This window comes from Pseudophryne corroboree, chromosome 2 (genome assembly GCF_028390025.1).
Source record: "Pseudophryne corroboree isolate aPseCor3 chromosome 2, aPseCor3.hap2, whole genome shotgun sequence".
Lineage (NCBI taxonomy): Eukaryota > Metazoa > Chordata > Amphibia > Anura > Myobatrachidae > Pseudophryne > Pseudophryne corroboree.
The window spans coordinates 394666870-394691804 of NC_086445.1; the positions used below are offsets into that span (position 1 = coordinate 394666870).

At 46.2% G+C, this 24935-nt stretch overlaps 1 protein-coding gene across 4 annotated transcripts in view; it reads left to right on the forward strand.

Annotated features, from left to right (window-relative positions):
• The window catches only part of VWA3B (von Willebrand factor A domain containing 3B), a 340688-nt gene that overhangs the window by 164446 nt on the left and 151307 nt on the right, over positions 1-24935 (forward strand). For all 4 annotated transcript variants that reach the window (XM_063953326.1, XM_063953327.1, XM_063953324.1 and 1 more), the window contains exons 15-19: positions 2289-2419; positions 3508-3650; positions 12294-12431; positions 14818-14875; positions 14952-15108. In XM_063953326.1, the coding sequence (XP_063809396.1) occupies positions 2289-2419; positions 3508-3650; positions 12294-12431; positions 14818-14875; positions 14952-15108 (627 nt within the window). The remainder of the gene's footprint in view (positions 1-2288; positions 2420-3507; positions 3651-12293; positions 12432-14817; positions 14876-14951; positions 15109-24935) is intronic.

Consider the following 24935-nt stretch of genomic DNA (forward strand, 5'->3'; position numbering starts at 1 on the left):
TTTACCGCCATAGTGAGTAGAAATACTTTAGCACACACCTCTTAGCTTTATCTGCACTGTGACATCTGCTGCCACATTCTCCCCTCTGCCATTCCGTGACATGCTGAGAGCATGTGTCTGTGTAGCAGATTGACTATCTTTGTGTCTGGCAGCCATACTTGTTTACTCTACAGAAAGATTTATAGATATATATATCCTTGTGTTTGGGATTTAATTGAGAATAAGAGGGATTTTTGCTGACTGGTTTTTCTTTTTCCTAAAGGAGCAAGAGCATTGAAACACCAATAAAATTTCTTATGTGGAAGGTTATGTGCTGCTAAGACCACCGGGAGGGTCTTTACAGGCCAGCGTTTTCAGAATAGTATTTGTGCTTCCTAAACCACATCAGTAAAGGGAAGAGGCAGAGGTGGCCCACTAACACCCTATTGTTTCCGTTTCAAAGTTTGTGTGCACCTCTGCTTGTATCGCCTTTATCGTAGGTGGAGAATGGGAACACCAAAGCTGGGTTATGGCTGCCATAGCAGCAGTCAAGATATGGCCTATCACCTACATATCGCTAGCAGGAATTCTCGCCACATGCAGTTGAAGGGGAGCAATTTCTGGATTTAGGATTACAGCTACACCAGTCACATGTAAAAGCAAATGTGCTGAAGAACAGGGGGAATAATGCAACTTTTAATGCCATAAACATATATTTTTAGAACAAAAACCCCCCCACAATTTAGCATAAAACACATTTTCAAGAATAACTTGCGGAATCCCGGCGCCGGGTGGGGGGGAGGAGTGTCTGCGGTCGCCACGGGTTCTATTCTCACTCTATGGGAATAGTGGGAAAAGTCCCTGCTGGTTGGCATGCCAACCGTCAGGATTGTGAGGGGGCGGGATGTATAAGGAGGTTATGTGTCCGTCAGTTTCCAGACCGCCGGTCACATGACTTCATCCCATTCAGAGTTTAGTTGGATAAACCTTATTGGCAAAACCATAAAATACTTTTGAAACAGGCATTTATTTCTACCTTAAACTGCAGGTAAATAAGTGCACTTTTTATCTATATGTAATAGAATTATTTTTTGAGGCGACTTGCAACGGAGACTTGTGCTGAGAAGAACTTTGGGCCTAATTCAGATCGGATCGCAGCAGCAAATTTGTTAGCTAATGGGCAAAACCATGTGCACTGCAGGGGGGACAGATATAACATGTGCAGAGAGAGTTAAGCCCCGTATACACGGGGAGAGATGTGTGATGAGCGATTTATCAGAGACCGCTCAACACACATCTCTCCCCCGCTCAGCACACGGAGCGATGTGTGCTGAGCGGCGGGGGGGCTGATCATTTCACCCAACGGTGAAATGGTTGACCTGCTAGATTGTGCCTGTATGCAGGCCAATCTTGCACCAGCGATAGCGTCGCGCATAGCCGCGCATCGCTATCGCTGTAGGGGGTACACACGGAGAGATCCGTGCTTATCTTTTAAGCAATCTGGTCAGATTGCTTAGAATTTAAGCACGGATCTATCCGTGTGTACCTCCCTTTAGATTTGGGTGGGGTGTGTTCAAACTGAAATCTAAATTGCAGTGTAAAAATAAAGCAGCCAATATTTACCCTGCACAGAAACAATATAACCCACCCACATCTAGCTCTCTCTGCACATGTTATATCTGCCCCACCTGCAGTGCACATGGTTTTGACCAATAGAGATCTTGGGGGTCATTCCGAGTTGTTCGCTCGCTAGCAGTTTTTAGCAGCCATGCAAACGCTATGCCGCCTCCCACTGGGAGTGTATTTTAGCTTAGCAGAAGTGTGAACGAAAGGATCGCAGAGCGGCTACAAAATTATTTTGTGCATTTTCAGAGTAGCTTCAGAGCTACTCAGCGCTTGTGATCACTTTAGACTGTTCAGTTCCTGTTTTGACCTCACGAACACGCCCTGCATTCACCCAGCCACACCAGCGTTTTTCCTGGCACGCCTGCGTTTTGTTCGAACACTCCCTGAAAACGGTCAGTTGACACCCAGAAACACCCTCTTCCTGTCAATCACTCTGCGGCCAGCAGTGCGACTGAAAAGCTTTGCTAGATCTTATGTGAAACTACAACGTTTGTTGTAATAGTACGGCGCGCGTGCGCATTGCACCGCATGCGCAGAAGTGCCGTTTCTTTGCCTGATCGCTGCACAGCGAACGAAAGCAGCTAGCGGTAAACTCGGAATGACCCCCAGGTCTGAATTATGCCCTTTGTACAGTGTATACAAAAAGCAGAGTTACAAAATAGCCAAACCTTTATGATTTGCAGAGCGAAGACATTCAGTTACTTTTAAATGAGATCGAAGAAGGAAAATCTAACTTGGAGAAGATCAAAAAGCTTCACAGTGAATGTTTGATGTTAGACTGGTACCACAACGGAGACACGGATCTTTCACACAGGTAGCGATGCATAGTGTATTGCACTGTGGGTTTAATCAGTACAGGTTGAGTATCCCATATCCAAATATCCGAAATACGGAATATTCCGAAATACAGACTTTTTGAGTGAGATAATTAAACTTTTGTTCTTTTATGGCTCAATGTACACAAACTTTGTTTAAAACACACAGTTATTAAAAATATTGTATTAAATGACCTTCAGGCTGTGTGTGTATAAGGTGTATATGAAACATAAATGAATTGTGTGAATGTAGACACACTTTGTGCATTAAACAAAGTTATAAAAAATATTGGCTAAAATGACCTTCAGGCTGTGTGTATAAGGTGTATATGTAACATAAATGCATTCTGTGCTTAGATTTAGGTCCCATCACCATGATATCTCATTATGGTATGCAATTATTCCAAAATACGGAAAAATCCGATATCCAAAATTCCTCTGGTCCCAAGCATTTTGGATAAGGGATACTCAACCTGTACCTAGTTTATGTACTATAGACTAGAGATGTGCGGGTTCGGTTTTACTCGGATTTACTCGGGGCTCGAAACGGCATCTTATTGGATCACGGATGTCACGCGTTTTGGATAGCCAATAAGCAAAACCCGAAATACCCGAGTAAATCCGAGTAAAACCGAACCCGCTCATCTCTACTTTAGACCCATTCCACAAACAATTCTTATCATCTATTAATGCTGTACTGCTGATTTCATCAGTTCCAGTATACTCTCTAGGAGCATATGTGATATAATTAATTTCTTATACTAAACAATTCTTTGGGGATGGCTTCCCTCATGCTTCAATGGATTAAAAACACTATCTCTGTCCAATGTCTTGAAGTGCTTGTACAGTCTGTCCGAAGACCTTCTGGCTTGTAGATCTTGCATGTCCACTGGTGACAGCAAGGTCATGTGATAACAAATGCTGAGAAAAGAGACACAGTGTTTAGTTATGTTCTGTCTGCTGGTAAATATTGTATAATTCTTGTAAGCAGTTGAGATTTTTTCTTTAACTCACTTCACTTGAGATATATTTTGTTTAAAATGACAAGAAATTAAAATTAGTCATGTGTTTGACCCTTTCCTGTAAGTTTTAGGTCACTTGAGACCCAAAGCCAGAAATCTCTATCAAGTTTGCAGCTTACACAGGAGCTCAAATCGTCTGCACAGTTCCTGCACAGATCACGTTTAAGTCCACCCAGCCTACTCCGGAGGAAGAAAGCTCGGCACGCAGGTAGCCTCACTCTGATTCCTGATGTCACTAGATGTACTGTAGACATAAAGCCCCCAAGCTTATTTACCATATAATTAACCTCTCCTTTTCACATGTCCAAAACCTGATAAACTTCTACAAAGTATATAGGAAAGGGGCCCTAGACTGCACACCCTAATTGCAAGTAGTGAGAGGTGCTACCTTGCTGAGACCTCTAGTGCCACACACAGAGGATGAATGCAGGTGCACTATTCAGACATTACTAATTGGAATCATAATACATTTTGCAATCAATTTTGCAATATAAATTTTTGCATAATCTCAAAATGATGGGCTTACCCACTACTACTCGGTAACCTCATTGTCGGGTAAGTCCCTAACATTCTATGGGTTCAAGTCTAGGGAGTGGGACATACCCAAAAACAGCCCAGCCAAAACCACCCCTAGGCATCGCACTAGTGAGGAAAGAGAAGTGTGTGAGAAAGTTGGATACATAAGAGCAGATACTGCACGTGTTAAGGTGTGTACACACGGTGAGATAAATCTTTAAGATTTTGACTATATAGTCAAAATCTTAAGGAAAGTTAGTGCACATCTCAAGGTGTTAGGCAGCTTGCGATAACGATTCGATCCCGACGCGCACTCCCGTGGGGTCGGTATTGCAATGCTAGATAGACTGTGCAGTCAGATAGTGCTAGGTTCCCTACCTAAGATCAATCAGTGACAGGTGGGGGAGGGGTGCTAATCTAGGCTGAAGGGTTCTCATACCTTCAAGTGTACATATAAATACACAATATAGAATATATTGGAAAAGGTCCCTAGACTGCACATCCTAACTGCAAGTAATGAGAGGTGCTACCTTGCTGAGACCTTTTGTGCCACACACAGAGAGAACAAATGCAGGTGCACTATTCAAACATTACTAAAAGGAATAGTAATACATTTTGCAATCAATTTGCAATATGAGTTTTCATCCAAATCTTGTCCAAAATTACCTTTATACAAAGAATGTAAACACCTGATCCTAGGGCTTTATACTATTGGTACAGACCGATGCAGTTTTATTTGACACATACGGCCAAATGTAATGCGGTTCAAGTTCTTAAAAAATGCGAGTTTAGCGCTAAATTTGCACTTTTTAGAACTCACACAATGTAATGGAATGCGGGTACACGCAAACTCATATGGTTCGGGACAGGTTTACAGGTTACCATGGATTCTACTGGAGAAAAGGACTGAGGGGCTACAGGGGATGTAGGCAAGTATGTGTGAGCGTGAGTATGTATGCGAGTGTGAGTGCCCATGTATGCCAAAATAAACTTTTACTTTCACGGTGTGTGTGTACTATCTATATTTGAATATTTCTTTTACAGGGGAACTGCAGGAGGTACCCGTGGGTCCTTTAATGCCCGCATGCTGGCACTTATTGTTCTCCAAGTACCAGCATGCAGGGGAGGCTTGCTGTGTCTTGCAGTTGTACCTATAAAAGACAATATTATTTAAATTTTTTTCAATTAAAAGCAATCGACTCGGTATCCACCGTTAGGGGATACCGGGGATAGCCCCGTGCTTCAGCCCTGGCCTTGGGTACCCTGGAGGGGGAACCCGCATTTATTAGGGGTCCCCACTTCCCTAGGAATCCCCTGACTGGGCTGACTAGTTGGGGGCGGGTAATGGTACGGTCGTAGAGACCAATATAAACGTGCCCCCGGCTGTGACATTACCTCCCTGGCTAGTGGAGCCCGGTGCTGGTTTAAAAAATATGGGGAATCCCTACGTCTTTTTCCCCCCTGTATTTTTTTAACCAGGACTGGCTCAAAGAGCCTTGGGCTGGTTATGATTTTTTTGGGGGGAGGGGGGAAGGGGCCATGTCATTTTTTTTTTTTATCTCTTAACTTTCGTAGACAGAAGCATGCCCAGATCTCACTGATCTCGGCATGCTTCTGTCCAAACTTGCACCTTTTAATGAAACTCGCATTACAAGGTGAGAGTTTACTAGCAAAAAAAAAATCAACCTACATCGCACATCCCGGATTTCGAGTCCAATATAAAAGTGTTCCCCGGCTGTAGCATTAACTCCTTGGCTAGTGGAGCCCGGTGCTGGTTTCAAAAATATGGAGAATCCCTACATCTTTTCTCTTACGTCCTAGAGGATGCTGGGGTCCATATTAGTACCATGGAGTATAGACGGGTCCACCAGGAGCCATTGGCACGTTTAGAGTTTAATAGTGTGGGCTGCCTCCTCCCTCTATGCCTCTCCCACCAGACTCAGTTTAGAAAATGTGCCCGGAGGAGCCGGGCACAGCTTGGGGAGCTCAGAGTTTATTTCTTTACAGGAGGCTGCTGGCGACAGCCTGCCTGCATCTAGGGACTGAGGGGGGCAGTGTCCACCCTGCGGGGGCTGAGTCACTGCCTTCGCTGACTGGACATTGAGCTCCAGAGGGAATGATCGCGACCCGCCATAGGGAACCGCTTGCCCCGGCAGCCAGCCGCCACCCCCTCTCAGAGCTGAAGTTAGCGAGTAAGTCACTGTCCCCCCTCACAAGCAGGGGGTCAGTGTGAAGAAGGTGGCTTGCGGGTAAGCCACTCTCCAGAACGGCTCTGCGGTACGGCACTTGGAGGTGCGCCCTCAGCCTGCTCCAGACCCTAACTGACCTGTCCAGCCTGTCTGGGTTTGCGGATCTCGGCCAGCAGAAAAATCCTCCGGGCCTGTATAATCTAAAGAAGAGCGGGAAGCCGGCGCCATTGCGGGGGCGGAGCTTCTTCTCAGGGCGGACCCAGCAGCATTCAGCGCCATTTTCCTGCCTGCAGCTCCCTGCCAGCGGATGTCCGGGTCCCTTCAGAGCACCTCCAGCGATCTGTACGGTACCAGGGGGGTGTAGAGGGGAGGAGTGTCTGTGAAGGGCTGTCTCACCTATTAAAGGACTCAGTGCTGGTGTGGAGTCTCCCTATACCTATTATAGCACTGTGTGTGGGTTGGCTCCAATCTCTGTCTCTCTCTGCCATTCTTGGGGAGGGGTGGGGGAACTCTGTCTGCCCAGTACCCTGTGTGTTTGTGGGGTGTTTGGTGGGTGTGTGACAACATGTCTAGGGACACTGTTTCATATGCTGCAGAGGATTTGTCTTCCCAGGAAGACTCAATTCCATGTAATCAGGATTGCACTGTTGTAGCGCAGATCCCAGCTAGAGAGCCAGAATGGTTAGTCTCTCTGAGGGGGACTATTTCTCAAATTTCGGATAGGGTGGCTAGGACTGAACATGCCACTCAGATCCTGCAATCCTCTATGGTTGTATGGTCTGATACTGCTTCCTCGGGGTCCCCTGCGGTACATTCTCACAAACGTGCGCTTGCAATGCTTATGCAGGATGACACGGACACCGATTCTGACACTGCATCGGTGACGGGGATTTGTTGGAGGGACAGCATCACTTGCTAAGGGGGTGCAGTTGATGATTGAAGCTGTAAGGGATGTTTTACACATTTCTGACACAGCTCCTGAGCAAGTGGAGGAGGCCTTTTTTACAGATAATAAAAAGCCCTTCCTCACTTTCCCGGCATCCAAAGAATTAAACGCTATCTTTGAAATAGCCTGGGAAACTCCGGAAAAGAAATTCCAGATCCCTAAGAGAGTCTTGGTTGCTTTTCCCTTCCCAGAGGAAGATAGAAAGAAATGGGAGTACCCGCTGATAGTCGACGCCTCTGTCTCCAGGCTGTCCAAACAGGTGGTGTTGCCGGGGACGGGATCTACCGCGTTGAAGGACCCGGCAGATCGCAAGGCGGATGCTACGCTAAAATCCATTTACACGGCTTCAGGGGCTATATTGCGGCCTACTACAGCCTGTGCTTGGATTGCAAAAGCTATTGCCAGGTGGTCTATCACTGCAGGAGGAATTGACTATGCTGGATAAAGGTGACGTTGATTTATTTTTACGTAATATACAGGATTCTGCAGGGTTCCTGGTAGATTCCATGAAGGACCTGCGTTCTATGGCTGCGGGGATCTCCTCCATGTCCGTCTCGGCTCGCAGGGGTCTCTGGCTGCGCCACTGGTCTGCGGACGCGGAATCCAGGAAGAGTGTGGACGGCCTACCATATACAGGTCAGGCTCTCTTTGGGGAGGCGCTGGATGCGTGGATTGCCACGGCTACCGCGGGTAAGTCTCCTTTTCTCCCCTCAGCTGCACCCGCTACAAAGAAGCCTTATACACTAGCTACGTCACAGTCCTTTCGGCCCGTGAGGCCTAGAAAGAACAAGCCTTCGAACACCTTCTTCAGAGGTGGTCATGCCAAAGGAAAGAAACCTGCTCCCGCTGGCTCCCAAACCCAGAAGCCCGCTTCTGATACCCCTAAGTCCTCCGCATGACGGTGGACAGCTAGGCCTGGAGGAGGGTCAGGTGGGGGCAAGACTCCGGCAGTTCAGCCACGTCTGGGTGTCGTCTGGTCTGGACCCCTGGGTCCTGGATATAGTGTCACAACACAGCTGCTCAGGAAGCACGGTTGGATCCTGAAACTTCCAAAGTCACATCTGGAGCCGACAAGGCGGCTGTCTTTCCTGGGAATGATCCTCGACACGGAAGTGCAGAGGGTATTTCTCCCGGTGGAGAAAGCATTGGTGATTCAAACAATGGCCCGGGATGTGTTAAAGCCTACCCGGGTATCGGTTCATCAGTGCATCCGCCTTCTGGGGAAGATGGTTGCCGCCTACGAGGCTCTGCAGTACGGCAGGTTTCATGCTTGACCTTTTCAGCTGGATCTCTTGGACCAGTGGTCGGGCTCTCACATACACATGCACAAAAGGATACGCCTGTCTCCGAAAGCCAGGATTTCACTCCTCTGGTGGCTACAACTTCCTCACCTTCTGGAAGGCCGAAGGTTTGGAATTCAGGACTGGATCCTTTTAACCACAGATGCAAGTTTAAGAGGTTGGGGAGCAGTCGCTCTAGGAGAAACCTTCCAAGGAAGGTGGTCGAATCAAGAATCTCTTCTCCCAATAAACATCCTGGAGCTAAGGGCCATGTTCAGCGCCCTTCTGCAAGCAGCACACCTTCTACAGGATTGGGCTGTTAAGGTGCAGTCGGACAACGTGACCACAGTGGCCTACATAAACCGACAAGGTGGAACGAAGAGCAGGGCTGCCATGTCAGAGGTGTCAAGAATCTCCTCTGGGCAGAAAGGCACGCTGTAGCGATGACAGCAATCTTCATTCTGGGAGTAGACAACTGGGAAGACTTCCTCAGCAGACACGATCTCCATCCAGGGGAGTGGGGCCTCCATCCGGAGGTTTTCGAGGAGGTAACCGGTTGGTGGGGGGTTCCTCACATAGACATGATGGCCTCCCACCTCAACAAGAAGCTGGGGAGGTACTGTTCCAGGTCGAGAGACCCGCAGGCAGTGGCAGTGGACGCACTGGTAACACCGTGGGTGTTCACGTCAGTGTATGTGTTCCCTCCACTTCCTCTGATTCCAAAGGTCCTTCAGCTGGTAAGAAGAGCAAAGGTTCTGGCAATCCTCATTGCTCCGGACTTGCCAAGGAGGGCTTGGTATGTGGCTCTGCTGGATCTTCTGCTGGAAGATCCAAGGCCCTTAACTCTTCAGGAGGATCTGCTGCTGCAGGGGCCGTTCGCCTATCAAGACTTACCACGGCTACGTTTGACGGCATGGCGGTTGAACGCCAGATCTTAGCTCGGAAAGGTATTCCGAGTGAGGTAATTCCTACCCTGATTCAGGCTTGGAAGGGGGTGACTTCAAAACATTACCACCATATTTGGAAGAAATATGTTTCTTGGTGTGAAGCCAGGAAATTTCCTGTGGTGGAGTTTCAACTTGGATGTTTTCTCCTTTTCCTGCAAGCGGGAGTGGATATGGGCCTGAGATTGGGATCCATCAAGGTCCAAATCTCTGCTTTGTCCATCTTCTTTCAAAAACAATTGGCTGTCCTCCCTGAGGTTCAGACCTTTTTGAAAAGGGTTCTGCACATCCAGCCTCCCTTTGTGGCACCAACGGCACCCTGGGGTCTAGATGTGGTGTTGCAGTTCCTACAATCAGCATGGTTTGAGCCTCTACTGGAGGCTGACATCAAGTTTCTCACGTGGAAGGCGGTCACTCTGTTGGCCTTGGCTTCTGCCCGACGCGTGTCGGAATTGGGGGCTTTATCTTGCAAAAGTCCTTATCTGATCTTCCATGAAGACAGGGCGGAACTTAGGACTCGTCCACAGTTCCTGCCTAAGGTTGTATCGGCTTTCCTGATCAACCAACCTATTGTGGTGCCAGTGGCTACTGACTCCTCAATTGCTTCAAATGCCTTGGATGTTGTACGGGCTTTAAAGATGTGAAGAGGACAGCTCATCATAGGAAATCTGACTCTCTATTTGTCCTCTACGATCCCAAGAAAATTGGGTGTCCTGCTTCTAAGCAGTCGATTTTGCGCTGGATCAGGTTCACTATCCAGCATGCGTATTCTACGGCAGGATAGCTGTGTCCGAAATCGGTTAAGGCCCACTCTACTCGGAAAGTGGGTTCTTCCTGGGTGGCTGCCCGGAGTGTCTCGGCCTTACAGCTTTGCCGTGCTGCTACTTGGTCTGGTTCGAACACGTTTGCCAAGTTTTACAAGTTCGATACTCTGGCCTCTGATGACCTCATGTTTGGTCAGGCAGTATTGCAGGAGCCTCCATGCCCTCCCTCCCGTACTGGGAGCTTTGGTACATCCCCATGGTACTAATATGGACCCCAGCATCCTCTAGGATGGAAGAGAAAATAGGATTTTAATTACCTGCTGGTAAATCCTTTGCTCGTAGTCCGTAGAGGATGCTGGGCGCCCGCCCAGTGCTTCGTTTTCCTGCATTGGTTTATAGTTCAGTACTACCTGGTTCCTAGGTAAGTTCTGCGTTATTTACTGTTCAGTAATGTTTCAGATGTTGCTGAAGTTTCCGGCATGTTGGCCGGATTTGTTGGTTGTGTGAGCTGGCATGAATCTCGCCATTATCTGTGTAATTCCTTCTCTCGAAGTATGTTGTCTCTTCGGGCACAGTTTCTAGACTGAGTCTGGTGGGAGGGGCATAGATGGAGGAGCCAGCCCACACTATTAAACACTTAAAGTGCCAATGTCTCCTGGTGGACCTGTCTATACCCCATGGTACTAATATGGACCCCAGCATCCTCTACGGACTACGAGAAAAGGATTTACCGGCAGGTAAGTAAAATCCTATTTTTCCCCCTGTATTTTTCCAACAGGCCTGGCTCAAAGAACCTGGGGCTGCTTAAGCTTTTGGGGGAACCCCATGTAATTTTTATTATTATTATTATTATTATTATTATTATTATTAATTTTCAGGGTTTTTTTTACTCTTTCTTAACATTCACAAACAGAAGCACGCACACATCTGTGCATAGTTCTGTCAAAACTTGCTGCTTCCAATTTAGAAAAGTATTGCTGCTTCCAACTTAGAAATATAATAAAAAAATAGAATTTTGCAAGGAATTGGAGGGGGTTAAATAAATATCTGTGTCTAATATCTTGTATAAAAGTACACATAAATGCACTTATTATAAACAATACAATATATACATCATATGTAATACATTTCTTAAACTAGGTACACACTATACAATTATCTGGCAGATAATCTGCCAGATCTACCTGGTTGTAATGAAAATCTGGTAACGGATGAGAGCAAATGACAATTGACCATTTACTCCCAAACACTGGAAAACTAACAAAACCTGTCGTTCATACAAATTGGTTAAACACAAATTTAACCAACTTGGATGAACAACTGTTTTTGTCCGTTTTGCAGTGTTTGGGAGCAAATGGTTAACTGTCATTTGCTCTCATCCATTACCAGATTTTCATTACAACCAGCTGAGAATCTGGAACATCTCTACAGTTCTTTGTAAGGTCATGCATCCAACCACATGTCATTTCAGTGAATTGAATCCCTGAGTATTAGTATTATAAATTAGTGTTTGTTAGTATACAAACAGCTCCATAAATCAGAGAGACCAGTTTAGGATTCCTCTAATACCCCTTTCATACCAGCACCTCTGAACATGGGTTATTGGCACATGAACACGCATAACCCGTGTTCATGTGCGGTATGAAAGTGTACCGGGCTGAAATACCGGGTCCAGTGACCCGGTATTTCAACCCTGCTCTTGACCAGGGTTGAACCCGCGTTCAACCCGGCTCCCTGTGCGGTGTGAACGGGAGCCGGGTCAATGCGCCCCGGCTCCCGTTCACTCTCTATGTACAGGCGGCGCTTGGAGATCATGTGATCTCTAACGCCGCCCCCGCCGCGTCACCGCTGACGTCAGCAACCCGGCAATATACAAGGCGTCTTACCTGGGAATGTCCGTGCATGATCCCGGGTAAGACCCCTGCATGTTTGGTGTGAAAGGGGTATTAGAGAGAAAGGAGCTGATTGTGAGTTGCACAGGTCTCTCTTCATGGACAAAAGCCTTTTTGCATATAGTGCTTGCTCAGAATCTGTACGCATTTCATGTCCTACCTAATTCCATCAAAATGTGGTGCTTGCACATACCCCACCTGCCTCACCTTTGGATAAACTGTATGGGAAATAACATTGAAATCTGTGATATATGTATGTATATATGTAATCATAGGAATGTATTTCAACATTTTTGCTCCTATTTTGGCAATACCAACAGAGCATACAAGGTCTAGCCTCCTCAGAGCACTGAGCCATGGTGTTAGATTGTCTGAGAGTATAACACACCTGGACATGCCCACAGAGACTAGAGAGCTGTTTCTCATCAACGATATGAAAACAATTTCTGTCCTTAAAGGTAATACTTTTTATATGAGCTAAAAGTGTAAATATAACTCATGTAATGCACGAAAAGATATCTTGTAGAAACAGAGCAGCTTATATATGCTGAAATCTAGGGCAACAAATCATGGTTGCTTCCATGTGGTAAACTGCTCTAGAACCATGTAAGTTAGAATCTGATCAGTGGCTGTGTGCTGCATTATACCCGCCGTGAGCATAGTAACACACGGCCTGCTTCTGAGTTGCACGCAATGGCCATGTTGATGGAGTTGAATGATTTCATTGCTATTGGGCATGCCCGTAAAATGGCTAAAAACTCAAGTGCATGCGTCCCCCGGAGTGTATGCTCAGAGGTACTGTTGCGATTGAGACATGGTATCTTCTTGCCACAGACGCAACTACGGCAAATCATGCTAATGGCGTTGCAGCAGGGTTTGACTCACAATCAGCCCCATAGGCTCACAAGATCCCATAGTAAAAATTGGTTCCATATACTGTTGACTGCTGATAAAGTGCAAGCAGATTGTTGCCTCTTTTTATCCCTATGATAGGCCAGGTGGCATCCTTCCCATCCTGGTTATATCAGTCATGCAGCATTCAGCTAATGTGTGAGGCCAGTAAGGCTGCGGCACATTCTGCATATTTGGATATTCATTCGCGGAATCTGCTGCTGTTCTTGCAGTTTTATAAAAATGTCCCTGTTTTAGCACTGAAGTTAGTTTTGTGAAGAGCTCCACTCCTGTCCCTTATCTTTACTAAATGACACAGCTGGTACCATGGGGGGAGGGGGTATCCTATTAGCTGCGGTAAATTCCTGCAGCTAATGGATCCCCCGGGATCTATCCAATTATTCCTGAGTGCTGGCAGTTTTCGCAGATTATGGAGGCACGCAACGCAGAATCCCTGATAATCAGCCATACTGTATACATAGAAACATAGAATGTGATGGCAGATAAGAACCACTTGGCCCATCTAGTCTGCCCCTGTATCAGCCCCGTTTTACCGTGATAACACATGGGTCCAGGAATTTATCCCGGATCCCATGTGTTATTACCCAAAAACATAAAATTTACCACATGGTAAAAATGGGCTATAATTGGATAGACCATTGGGTTAAAATCGCAATATTACCCTGATTTTGCTGTGCGGTAAATTAGCGCCGGAAATAGGATACCCCTACGCGATAAGTAGTACATATGTATCATCGCAGTGCTTATATCTATAAGAAAGGTAGCGGATGCTAGCTAAAGTTAAAAATTGATACAAGATTAATAGCAACTCCATAGTCTGGATTAGTTGTCGGACACTTCTTTTATGCACTTCTGACATGATTTCAGTGATTTCTTCCTGTTTCTGGGACTAGTTTAAAGAATTACAAATTATACAAAAAAAAAAGAGTTGCAGGTACAGTACTGCGTACCACTGTGTACCACCAGTAAAAAGCACTGTTGGATTTTATATAGAATGCCGAGTACAAGAGATAATATCCCCCTATCATACTTGCCAACGCTCCCTGAATGTCAGGGACAAGCCCTGAATCAGTGTCTTTTTGTAGATATTACTGAGCAACAATGCAACAATGCCCAGGCACAGCAGTGCACATCCACTCTAATGCTGGTTACACACTGGCCGATATATTGTCCGTTTAACTGAATGGCCGATATATTGTTGGTGTGTCAGCAGGTGTGTACCAGCGATATGTCTGTGAACATCGCCTTTCCAGACATATTGCATCGGCTGTGCAGCACAGCTGACGACCGATATATCTGCAGATAGGCCGCCGGTGACTCACATCACAATTGGACGGGCACATGTGAACGCCCACCTAGTTGTGACATCAGTTATGACACAGGCGGACGATTGGTAAGCGTTTAATGCCCATCGGCTTCCTAGTGTGTACCCAGCATTGCCACACTCATAGGTTTTGCTTTCACAATCTCCCTGAAATGCTTTTTCAAAAGTAGACAAGCCCCATATACTCTATGGGGGGTATTCAATTGAAGTCGGAAACTGTTTGACTTGTTGGAAAGATGGCGTTTCCAACTGTTTTAGGTCGGAAGGGGTTCCGACCTATTCAGTGCTGTCTCCTTTTTTCCAACAAGTCGGGAAAACTGACTTGTCGGAAAGCACGCGGCCGCCGATCCATGTGTATTGTCGGAAGCGCGGCCAAACCCAGCAGGTTTTAGCCCTGTTTTTGACAGTGTCAATCCAACTTTCAAAAAAGTCGGTTTGGCATTGTTGGGAACGGGCCAAACCTGTCGGGTTTGGCGCGGCATTGAATACTCGCATGTCAGATCCATTCCATCGGAAAGAAACCGACATGAATTGAATATACCTGTATGCACGTAATCTTTGTGGTTTTTATTATTATTGCTATATAAAAACACATGTTATGATTACAGATTTGAACCTTATAGATGGCATGAAAGTGAAAGAAAAACCTAAGAAGTTACCAAAAAAGTAAGTGAATAGCTTAGAGCCTTCATGTTACCATGTACAGCATGGTCTGGTGCTATAATTATTAATAACATTTCAGTTCTCTGGACATTTCCTCATCTCGCTGGCTGAAGACACATGGGTTAGCTGCGAGGAGACTTACCATAATGGACGCTCTGGCGCCTACAACTGTTCCACACACTGCTAAATATATCCCAGTTCTCGACAAGCATGTCCTTTCTAAAGTGTTTGATGAGGTAAGGATACCCTGGTCTACAGTAAGCAAATGATTGTATTTCCTTCAGAATTTTTCTTTTCTTCTTGGGGGCCACATAGTAAGCTATGTATCTGTAGCATTGCTTATCACATCCTGTCTAAAGGGCCCTACACACTGGCCGATATTACTGAAAGATATCAACAATCTCGTTCATTAATGAACGAGATACCGTTCATATCTTTCAGTGTGGAGGCAGCAACGATGAACGATGCGCGGCCCCGCGCTTGTTTATCGTTGGTGCCCCGTCGCTTGTGCATGCAGGCCAATATGGACGATCTCATCCGTATTTGCATGCAGTGCTATGGAGCCGGGTGACAGGGGGAGTGAAGAAACTTCACTTTCCCCGTCACTGCCCCCCTGCCGCCGGGTCTCCCGTCGGCCAGCCCGGCGCCGGATCTGCCAGTGTGTAGGGCCCATTAGTGTATTTCAAATTCCACAGGATTAATATTGATATAAAGATGATAGATGTAGAAATTCTGAATAAGTATTGTTTTGTTCCCAAGGTGGAATTATATCAATAAAGACATGCATTTCACTATGATATTATGTGAACCTCCCAGTTGTGATGGTACAAATAGTTAATAATTCATCTGAATTCTAGAAATTAAAGTCTACATATGTAGACTTCTTTTTTAGCATTGCAAACTTGTCGGCATACATACTGGTGCCGGGACCATGCCGTCGTCATAATGACTGCCGACTTGTCATACGTACTGCTTCGGTTTGTATAACAGAAACATGAAAGTGAAACAAGCAGATTGGTAGAAAGATTGTATATAGACACAAAACCTTAGTTCTCCGTTGTGTGATGTATGTTTATTATCTCAGGGAGATGATATATGGGTCATAACCTACTAGGAGGTACTCCAAGAGCCTGCAATATGGCACTACAAGGACTGGCACTACCTACCAGCTACTGATCCCATGTGTGACCCATATGTGATACACAAAAATGGAAGTTTCTGAAATTAGTTTATAAGCTTAGACAGTTGCTTGCAAATGAGGAGTTAACTAGAAAAAAAAAACACGTATGAAAAATCCACAAGAACATGCGTTATGTCAAGCACGGAGCTCCCATGGTGCAACAACTACATTTAAAGCTAAATGCGCAGCTTACGGTACAATGGAAGTGAACTAGTCTACACATAACTGCTGCCATCCATTACATGAAGAAAAGTGGAAATGTGCAGTTGTCCATATGTATGCTTTCACAAAACCATTGAGCATTATATGCAAACCAGAAATTAAGCAGAATTTAACAGTAGTGCAGTTATAAGATATGAAAACTGTTATAAGAAAACAGTTATAAGAAAATAAAATGTATATAATAGTAATAAAATTTAAAGAAAAATAAGGCATAAAGTAAGTTCTACATTAATGTGCAACCCTATAATAATATTTAACCCCATTGCCTAAATTGACCATCATTCCAAAAGAAATGCAAAATCTTAAAATGTTTATTGTTACTGCTTCCGATCAGGATACTTTAGAGATCACTTACTTCATTAGTGCTATATCCTATAAGAATAGTCCACTGCTTATATTTCTCTATCGTCCTAGTGGATGCTGGGGTTCCTGAAAGGACCATGGGGAATAGCGGCTCCGCAGGAGACAGGGCACAAAAAGTAAAGCTTTCCGATCAGGTGGTGTGCACTGGCTCCTCCCCCTATGACCCCCCTCCAAGCCTCAGTTAGATTTTGTGCCCGGCCGAGAAGGGTGCAATCTAGGTGGCTCTCCTAAAGAGCTGCTTAGAAAAGTTTAGCTTAGGTTTTTTATTTTACAGTGAGTCCTGCTGGCAACAGGATCACTGCAACGAGGGACTTAGGGGAGAAGAAGTGAACTCACCTGCGTGCAGGATGGATTGGCTTCTTGGCTACTGGACATCCGCTCCAGAGGGACGATCACAGGTACAGCCTGGATGGTCACCGGAGCCTCGCCGCCGGCCCCCTTGCAGATGCTGAAACAAGAAGAGGTCCAGAATCGGCGGCAGAAGACTCCTCAGTCTTCTACAGGTAGCGCACAGCACTGCAGCTGTGCGCCATTTTCCTCTCAGCACACTTCACACGGCAGTCACTGAGGGTGCAGGGCGCTGGGAGGGGAGCGCCCTGGGAGGCAAATGAAAACCTATTTGGCTAAAAAATACCTCACATATAGCCTCCGGGGGCTATATGGAGATATTTAACCCCTGCCAGAATCCACTAAAGAGCGGGAGTAGAGCCCGCCGAAAAAGGGGCGGGGCCTATCTCCTCAGCACACAGCGCCATTTTCCTTACACAGCTCCGCTGGTCAGGACGGCTCCCAGGTCTCTCCCCTGCACTGCACTACAGAAACAGGGTAAAACAAGAGAGGGGGGGCAAAATAGTGGCAAAAATTATATTATAAAAGCAGCTATACAGGGAGCACTTATTATAAGGCTATCCCTGTCATATATAGCGCTTTGGTGTGTGCTGGCAAACTCTCCCTCTGTCTCCCCAAAGGGCTAGTGGGGTCCTGTCTTCGTTAAGAGCATTCCCTGTGTGTCTGCTGTGTGTCGGTACGTGTGTGTCGACATGTATGAGGACGATATTGGTGTGGAGGCGGAGCAATTGCCAAATATGGGGATGTCACCTCCTAGGGGGTCGACACCAGAATGGATGCCTTTATTTTTGGAATTACGGGATAGTGTCAACACGCTAAAGCAGTCGTTTGACGACATGAGACGGCCGGACAATCAATTAGTGCCTGTCCAGGCGCCTCAAACACCGTCAGGGGCTGTAAAACGCCCTTTGCCTCAGTCGGTCGACACAGACCCAGACACAGGCACTGATTCCAGTGGCGACGGTGACGAATCAACCGTATTTTCCAGTAGGGCCACACGTTATATGATTTTGGCAATGAAGGAGGCGTTACATTTAGCTGATACTACAGGTACCACTAAACAGGGTATTATGTGGGGTGTGAAAAAACTACCTATAGTTTTTCCTGAATCAGAAGAACTAAATGAGGTGTGTGATGAAGCGTGGGTTGCCCCCGATAAAAAGATGCTAATTTCAAAGAAGTTATTGGCTTTATACCCTTTCCCGCCAGAGGTTAGGGCGCGCTGGGAAACACCTCCTAGGGTGGACAAGGCGCTCACACGCTTATCTAAACAAGTGGCGTTACCCTCTCCTGAGACGGCCGCACTTAAAGATCCAGCAGATAGGAGGATGGAAAATATCCAAAAAAGTATATACACACATACAGGTGTTATACTACGACCAGCTATAGCGACAGCCTGGATGTGCAGTGCTGGAGTAGCTTGGTCAGAGTCCCTGATTGAAAATATTGATACCCTGGATAGGGACAATGTTTTACTGTCTTTAGAGCAAATAAAGGATGCATTTCTTTATATGCGTGATGCACAGAGGGATATCTGCACACTGGCATCACGGGTAAGTGCTATGTCCATTTCGGCCAGAAGAAGTTTATGGACGCGACAGTGGTCAGGCGATGCGGACTCAAAACGGCATATGGAAGTTTTGCCGTATAAAGGGGAGGAGTTATTTGGAGTCGGTCTATCAGATTTGGTGGCCACGGCTACAGCCGGGAAATCCACCTTTTTACCTCAAGTTACTCCCCAACAGAAAAAGACACCGACTTTTCAACCGCAGCCCTTTCGTTCCTTTAAAAACAAGAGAGCAAAGGGATATTCATATCTGCCACGAGGCAGAGGAAGGGGGAAGAGACAGCAACAGGCAGCTCCTTCCCAGGAACAGAAGCCCTCCCCCGCTTCTACAAAAGCCTCAGCATGACGCTGGGGCTTCTCAAGCGGACTCGGGGGCGGTGGGCGGTCGTCTCAAGAATTTCAGCGCGCAGTGGGCTCACTCGCAGGTAGATCCCTGGATCCTGCAGATAATATCTCAGGGATACAGGTTGGAACTAGAGACAGATCCACCTCGCCGTTTCCTGAAGTCTGCTTTACCAACGTCCCCCTCCGAAAGGGAGACGGTCTTGGAAGCCATTCACAAGCTGTACTCTCAGCAGGTGATAGTCAAGGTACCTCTTCTACAACAAGGAAAGGGGTATTATTCCACTCTATTTGTGGTACCGAAGCCGGATGGCTCGGTAAGACCTATTCTAAATCTGAAGTCCTTGAACCTGTACATAAAGAAGTTCAAGTTCAAGATGGAGTCACTCAGAGCAGTGATAGCGAACCTGGAAGAAGGGGACTTTATGGTATCCTTGGACATCAAGGATGCGTACCTCCACGTTCCAATTTACCCCTCACACCAGGGGTACCTCAGGTTCGTCGTACAAAACTGTCACTATCAGTTTCAGACGCTGCCGTTCGGATTGTCCACGGCACCTCGGGTCTTTACAAAGGTAATGGCCGAGATGATGATTCTTCTTCGAAGAAAAGGCGTATTAATTATCCCATACTTGGACGATCTCCTGATAAGGGCAAGGTCCAGAGAACAGCTAGAGATGGGATTAGCACTGTCTCAAGAAGTGCTAAAACAGCACGGGTGGATTCTGAATATTCCAAAATCCCAGTTAATGCCAACAACTCGTCTGCTGTTCCTAGGGATGATTCTGGACACGGTTCAGAAAAAGGTTTTTCTCCCGGAGGAAAAAGCCAAGGAGTTATCCGAGCTTGTCAGGAACCTCCTAAAACCAGGAAAGGTGTCTGTACATCAATGCACAAGAGTCCTGGGAAAAATGGTGGCTTCTTACGAAGCAATTCCATTCGGCAGATTCCACGCAAGAATTTTCCAGAGGGATCTGTTGGACAAATGGTCAGGGTCGCATCTTCAGATGCACCAGCGGATAACCCTGTCTCCAAGGACAAGGGTATCTCTTCTGTGGTGGTTGCAGAGTGCTCATCTATTGGAGGGCCGCAGATTTGGCATACAGGATTGGATCCTGGTGACCACGGACGCCAGCCTGAGAGGCTGGGGAGCAGTCACACAAGGAAGAAACTTCCAGGGAGTGTGGACGAGCCTGGAAACGTCTCTTCACATAAACATTCTGGAACTAAGAGCAATCTACAATGCTCTAAGCCAGGCAGAACCTCTGCTTCAGGGAAAACCGGTGTTGATCCAGTCGGACAACATCACGGCAGTCGCCCATGTGAACAGACAGGGCGGCACAAGAAGCAGGAGTGCAATGGCAGAAGCTGCAAGGATTCTTCGCTGGGCAGAGAATCATGTGATAGCACTGTCAGCAGTGTTCATCCCGGGAGTGGACAACTGGGAAGCAGACTTCCTCAGCAGACACGACCTTCACCCGGGAGAGTGGGGACTTCATCCAGAAGTCTTCCACATGCTGGTAACCCGTTGGGAAAGACCAATGGTGGACATGATGGCGTCTCGCCTCAACAAAAAACTGGACAGGTATTGCGCCAGGTCAAGAGATCCGCAGGCAATAGCTGTCGACGCGCTGGTAACGCCTTGGGTGTACCAGTCGGTGTATGTGTTTCCTCCTCTGCCTCTCATACCAAAAGTATTGAGAATTATACGGCAAAGAGGCGTAAGAACGATACTAGTGGTTCCGGATTGGTACCCGGAACTTCAAGAGATGATCACGGAAGATCCGTGGCCTCTACCTCTAAGGAGGGACTTGCTTCAGCAGGGTCCCTGTCTGTTTCAAGACTTACCGCGGCTGCGTTTGACGGCATGGCGGTTGAACGCCGGATCCTAAAGGAAAAAGGCATGCCGGAAGAAGTCATTCCTACTTTGATTAAAGCAAGGAAGGAAGTAACCGTGCAACATTATCACCGCATTTGGCGAAAATATGTTGCGTGGTGCGAGGATCGGAGTGCTCCGACGGAGGAATTTCAACTGGGTCGATTCCTACATTTCCTGCAATCAGGATTGTCTATGGGTCTCAAATTGGGATCTATTAAGGTTCAAATTTCGGCCCTGTCGATTTTCTTCCAGAAAGAATTGGCTTCAGTCCCTGAAGTCCAGACTTTTGTTAAGGGAGTGCTGCATATACAGCCTCCTGTGGTGCCTCCAGTGGCACCGTGGGATCTCAATGTGGTTTTGGACTTTCTAAAATCTCATTGGTTTGAACCACTAAAAAATGTGGATTTGAAATATCTCACATGGAAAGTGACCATGCTACTAGCCCTGGCTTCGGCCAGGAGAGTGTCAGAACTGGCAGCTTTATCTTACAAAAGCCCATATCTGATTTTCCATTCGGACAGGGCGGAACTGCGGACTCGTCCGCATTTTCTCCCTAAGGTGGTGTCAGCATTTCATCTGAACCAGCCTATTGTAGTGCCTGCGGCTACAAGTGACTTGGAGGACTCCAAGTTACTGGACGTTGTCAGAGCATTGAAAATATATATTGCAAGGACAGCTGGAGTCAGAAAATCTGACTCGTTGTTTATATTGTATGCACCCAACAAGATGGGTGCTCCTGCGTCTAAGCAGACGATTGCTCGTTGGATCTGTAGCACAATCCAACTTGCACATTCTGTGGCAGGCCTGCCACAGCCTAAATCTGTAAAGGCCCACTCCACAAGGAAGGTGGGCTCATCGTGGGCGGCTGCCCGAGGGGTCTCGGCATTACAACTTTGCCGAGCAGCTACGTGGTCAGGGGAGAACACGTTTGTAAAATTTTACAAATTTGATACTCTGGCTAAGGAGGACCTGGAGTTCTCTCATTCGGTGCTGCAGAGTCATCCGCACTCTCCCGCCCGTTTGGGAGCTTTGGTATAATCCCCATGGTCCTTTCAGGAACCCCAGCATCCACTAGGACGATAGAGAAAATAAGAATTTACTTACCGATAATTCTATTTCTCGGAGTCCGTAGTGGATGCTGGGCGCCCATCCCAAGTGCGGATTATCTGCAATAATTGTACATAGTTATTGTTAACTAATTCGGGTTATTGTTGTAGGGAGCCATCTTTCAGAGGCTCCTCTGTTATCATACTGTTAACTGGGTTTAGATCACAAGTTGTACGGTGTGATTGGTGTGGCTGGTATGAGTCTTACCCGGGATTCAAAATTCCTCCCTTATTGTGTACGCTCGTCCGGGCACAGTACCTAACTGAGGCTTGGAGGGGGGTCATAGGGGGAGGAGCCAGTGCACACCACCTGATCGGAAAGCTTTACTTTTTGTGCCCTGTCTCCTGCGGAGCCGCTATTCCCCATGGTCCTTTCAGGAACCCCAGCATCCACTACGGACTCCGAGAAATAGAATTATCGGTAAGTAAATTCTTATTATAATTGTATAATTGTATTCCTTTATTGTATTTTAAATGATACTGTGTACAAAATTTTTGTACATCATTGTTCCATCATTGTACTAGCTGCAGAAAAATTAACTTTGGGAATTATATTTTAATATATATCATTATGACAAATCCAGTATTTATTTATTCCAAAATTAGTTTTTGGTCAGACACTCGCTTCTGTGGGGTGAGACACTCGCTTCTGTGGGGTGAGACACGCTTCTGTGGGATGAACATATTATTTGTCTTTCCAAGACTACAGGAAGTTGTAATATTCCCTGCCTCTTTATTTCATTTTCAACTAAGCTCATTAAGTTGCTATGGCAGCCCCTCATTAACATCATGCCAGTGAGTGCTCTCAATAGCTGGATAACAAGAGTGCATTACATGATCTGTATCAGGAGATTAATTAATGCTACCCCTCATTAAAATACTCATTGACTAACAAGAAGCAGTCTGCTGGACACAGAATTAATTTAGTACACGATATTTCTCATTTATTTTCTGTTAGAACTTTTTATGTACATATTCATCACTAATACATTGTTTATATCTCTAAAAGTAGAATAATGAGAACTGCTAAATAACTGTTTGCTGTTAGGTCACTAATAATAATAATAATAATAATAATAATAATACTGCAGTAAAGAAGTCTCATTTAGCTGTGATTCATGTCAGCTGCAGAACTCTGCTCTTCCTCCTTACAAAGAAACATAATATTAATGCTTATTGCAAAAGCTATATGTGTGCCTATGTAAATGGTAATTACCTACAATGCTTTGGTTCTACCTTTGCAATAATAGAAACTGCCATTACAGCTGTGTGATCCTGAGGGGTCTATTTACAGTATCTTTCTGTGATTTTCATCTTTTCTGCTGTTGTCTGAGAAATAAGAGGTTATTAACACTTTGTCCAATTTATCAACTGGGGTACAGCAGAGAAATCAATTACTTTTAGCTGTGTGTTCTCAATATACTAAACTGCGAAAAGCCAATAAGCCTTTTATCAGAACATTGGGGGTCATTCCGACTCGATCGCTCGCTGCAGTTTGTCGCAGTGCAGCAATCGGTTCGGAACTGCACATGCGCCGCAGTGCGCCGGCGCATGGCAGTCATCGGTGCCCAGCGATCGCCTCTGAGACAGAGGTGGTCGCCGGGCGGGAGGGGGCTGAACGGCGGCGTTAAGCCACCGTTTAGGGGGAGCGGTCCAGCCAATGCAGGCGTGGCCGGACCGTTGGGGGGCGTCACGCAGCCGCTGCGGCCAGCAGGAGCGACGAGTAACTCCCAGCCAGCCGCAGGAGCTGCGCTGGCCGGGAGTTACTCCTCAAATACAAAGGCATCGTCGCTGTGCGATGCTTTTGTATTTGTGCGGGTGGGCCGGCACTGACATGCGGGGCGGACTAGCCCTGTGCTGGGCATCACCCCGCATGTCTGAGTTTACGATCGTAGCTGCGCTAAACTTAGCACAGCTACGATCAACTCTGAATGACCCCCATTATGTTTCCTGTGATGGCTTTTCTGAACTTTGTAGGGTTGTCTGCTCTTCATTACACATGGTGGGGCAGAGCCGGCCCTAACCAATATGATGCTCTAGGCAAGATTTACGCTGGTGCCCCCTAGCACCGCCACTGGTTCCGCCTCTGACCTTGCACCTCTTTCCCAGCACCATCACCGCTCACCCATAGCAGTCCTTATTTTGGTATTTGTACCCCCTATATTTTAAATAGGAACAGTTCGCACATTTGACGCACAGCACCATGAACACTGTGACCTCTGCCTCTGCTTGGATACAGATGTGTCCTCATAAATCTTGCCTCAATGCTAATGTCAGGCACCTTCTTTTTAATGAAAATGCATTTTATGTGCATTGCTATGTGGCTAGGATGCACAAGCAGCTTCTGCAAAATGATATGCAGCATGCCTATATTCTGTGTGCGACTGTGGCTGTATCTGCATACGAAATGCTACACACAGAATATAGGCATGCCGCATATCATTTTAATCAGCAGAAGCTGCTGATGCCCCTAGGCATATCAAATGCCCTAGGCAATTGCCTAGTTTGCCTATGCCTATAGCCGGCTCTGTGGTGGGGTGTATATACATTTATAAATTGCAGCAGAACAGCTGCTGGAGAATCACACATAATACATAAGTCTTCCACTAATTTGTAAATCCAGTGTATCTTTGCTGGGTTCAGAAAAGGAGGCTATACGCCTTTATTTGTGTGCATCTCCTAAACAGCATATATTTAATTATAATAAAAAAAGAAAATATATTGGGAAAAACTGGAGCAGTCCCTTGTGTCCCAGGTGAAATGGGTCATGGTATAATATATGTATGATGATCACTGTGCTGCATGGAGGAAAAGAAATGTGACAGAAGTGATTTGAATGTGATCTACAAGCCTTGACTTTCAAAAGTTTAGTTTTAATAGTTCAGGATTTGTAACATTGTGCATAATGGTATCAAGAAACAGCGGATTGGTGGATGGGACCAGAATATCAGAGAAGGGGTAGGAGGGCATTAAGTGCATTCATTGTTACCTGAGCCTGCTTGCAAAAGCTTTAACGTAATGAATGAATCCTTTATACATTGAAATGAACTGTTCTC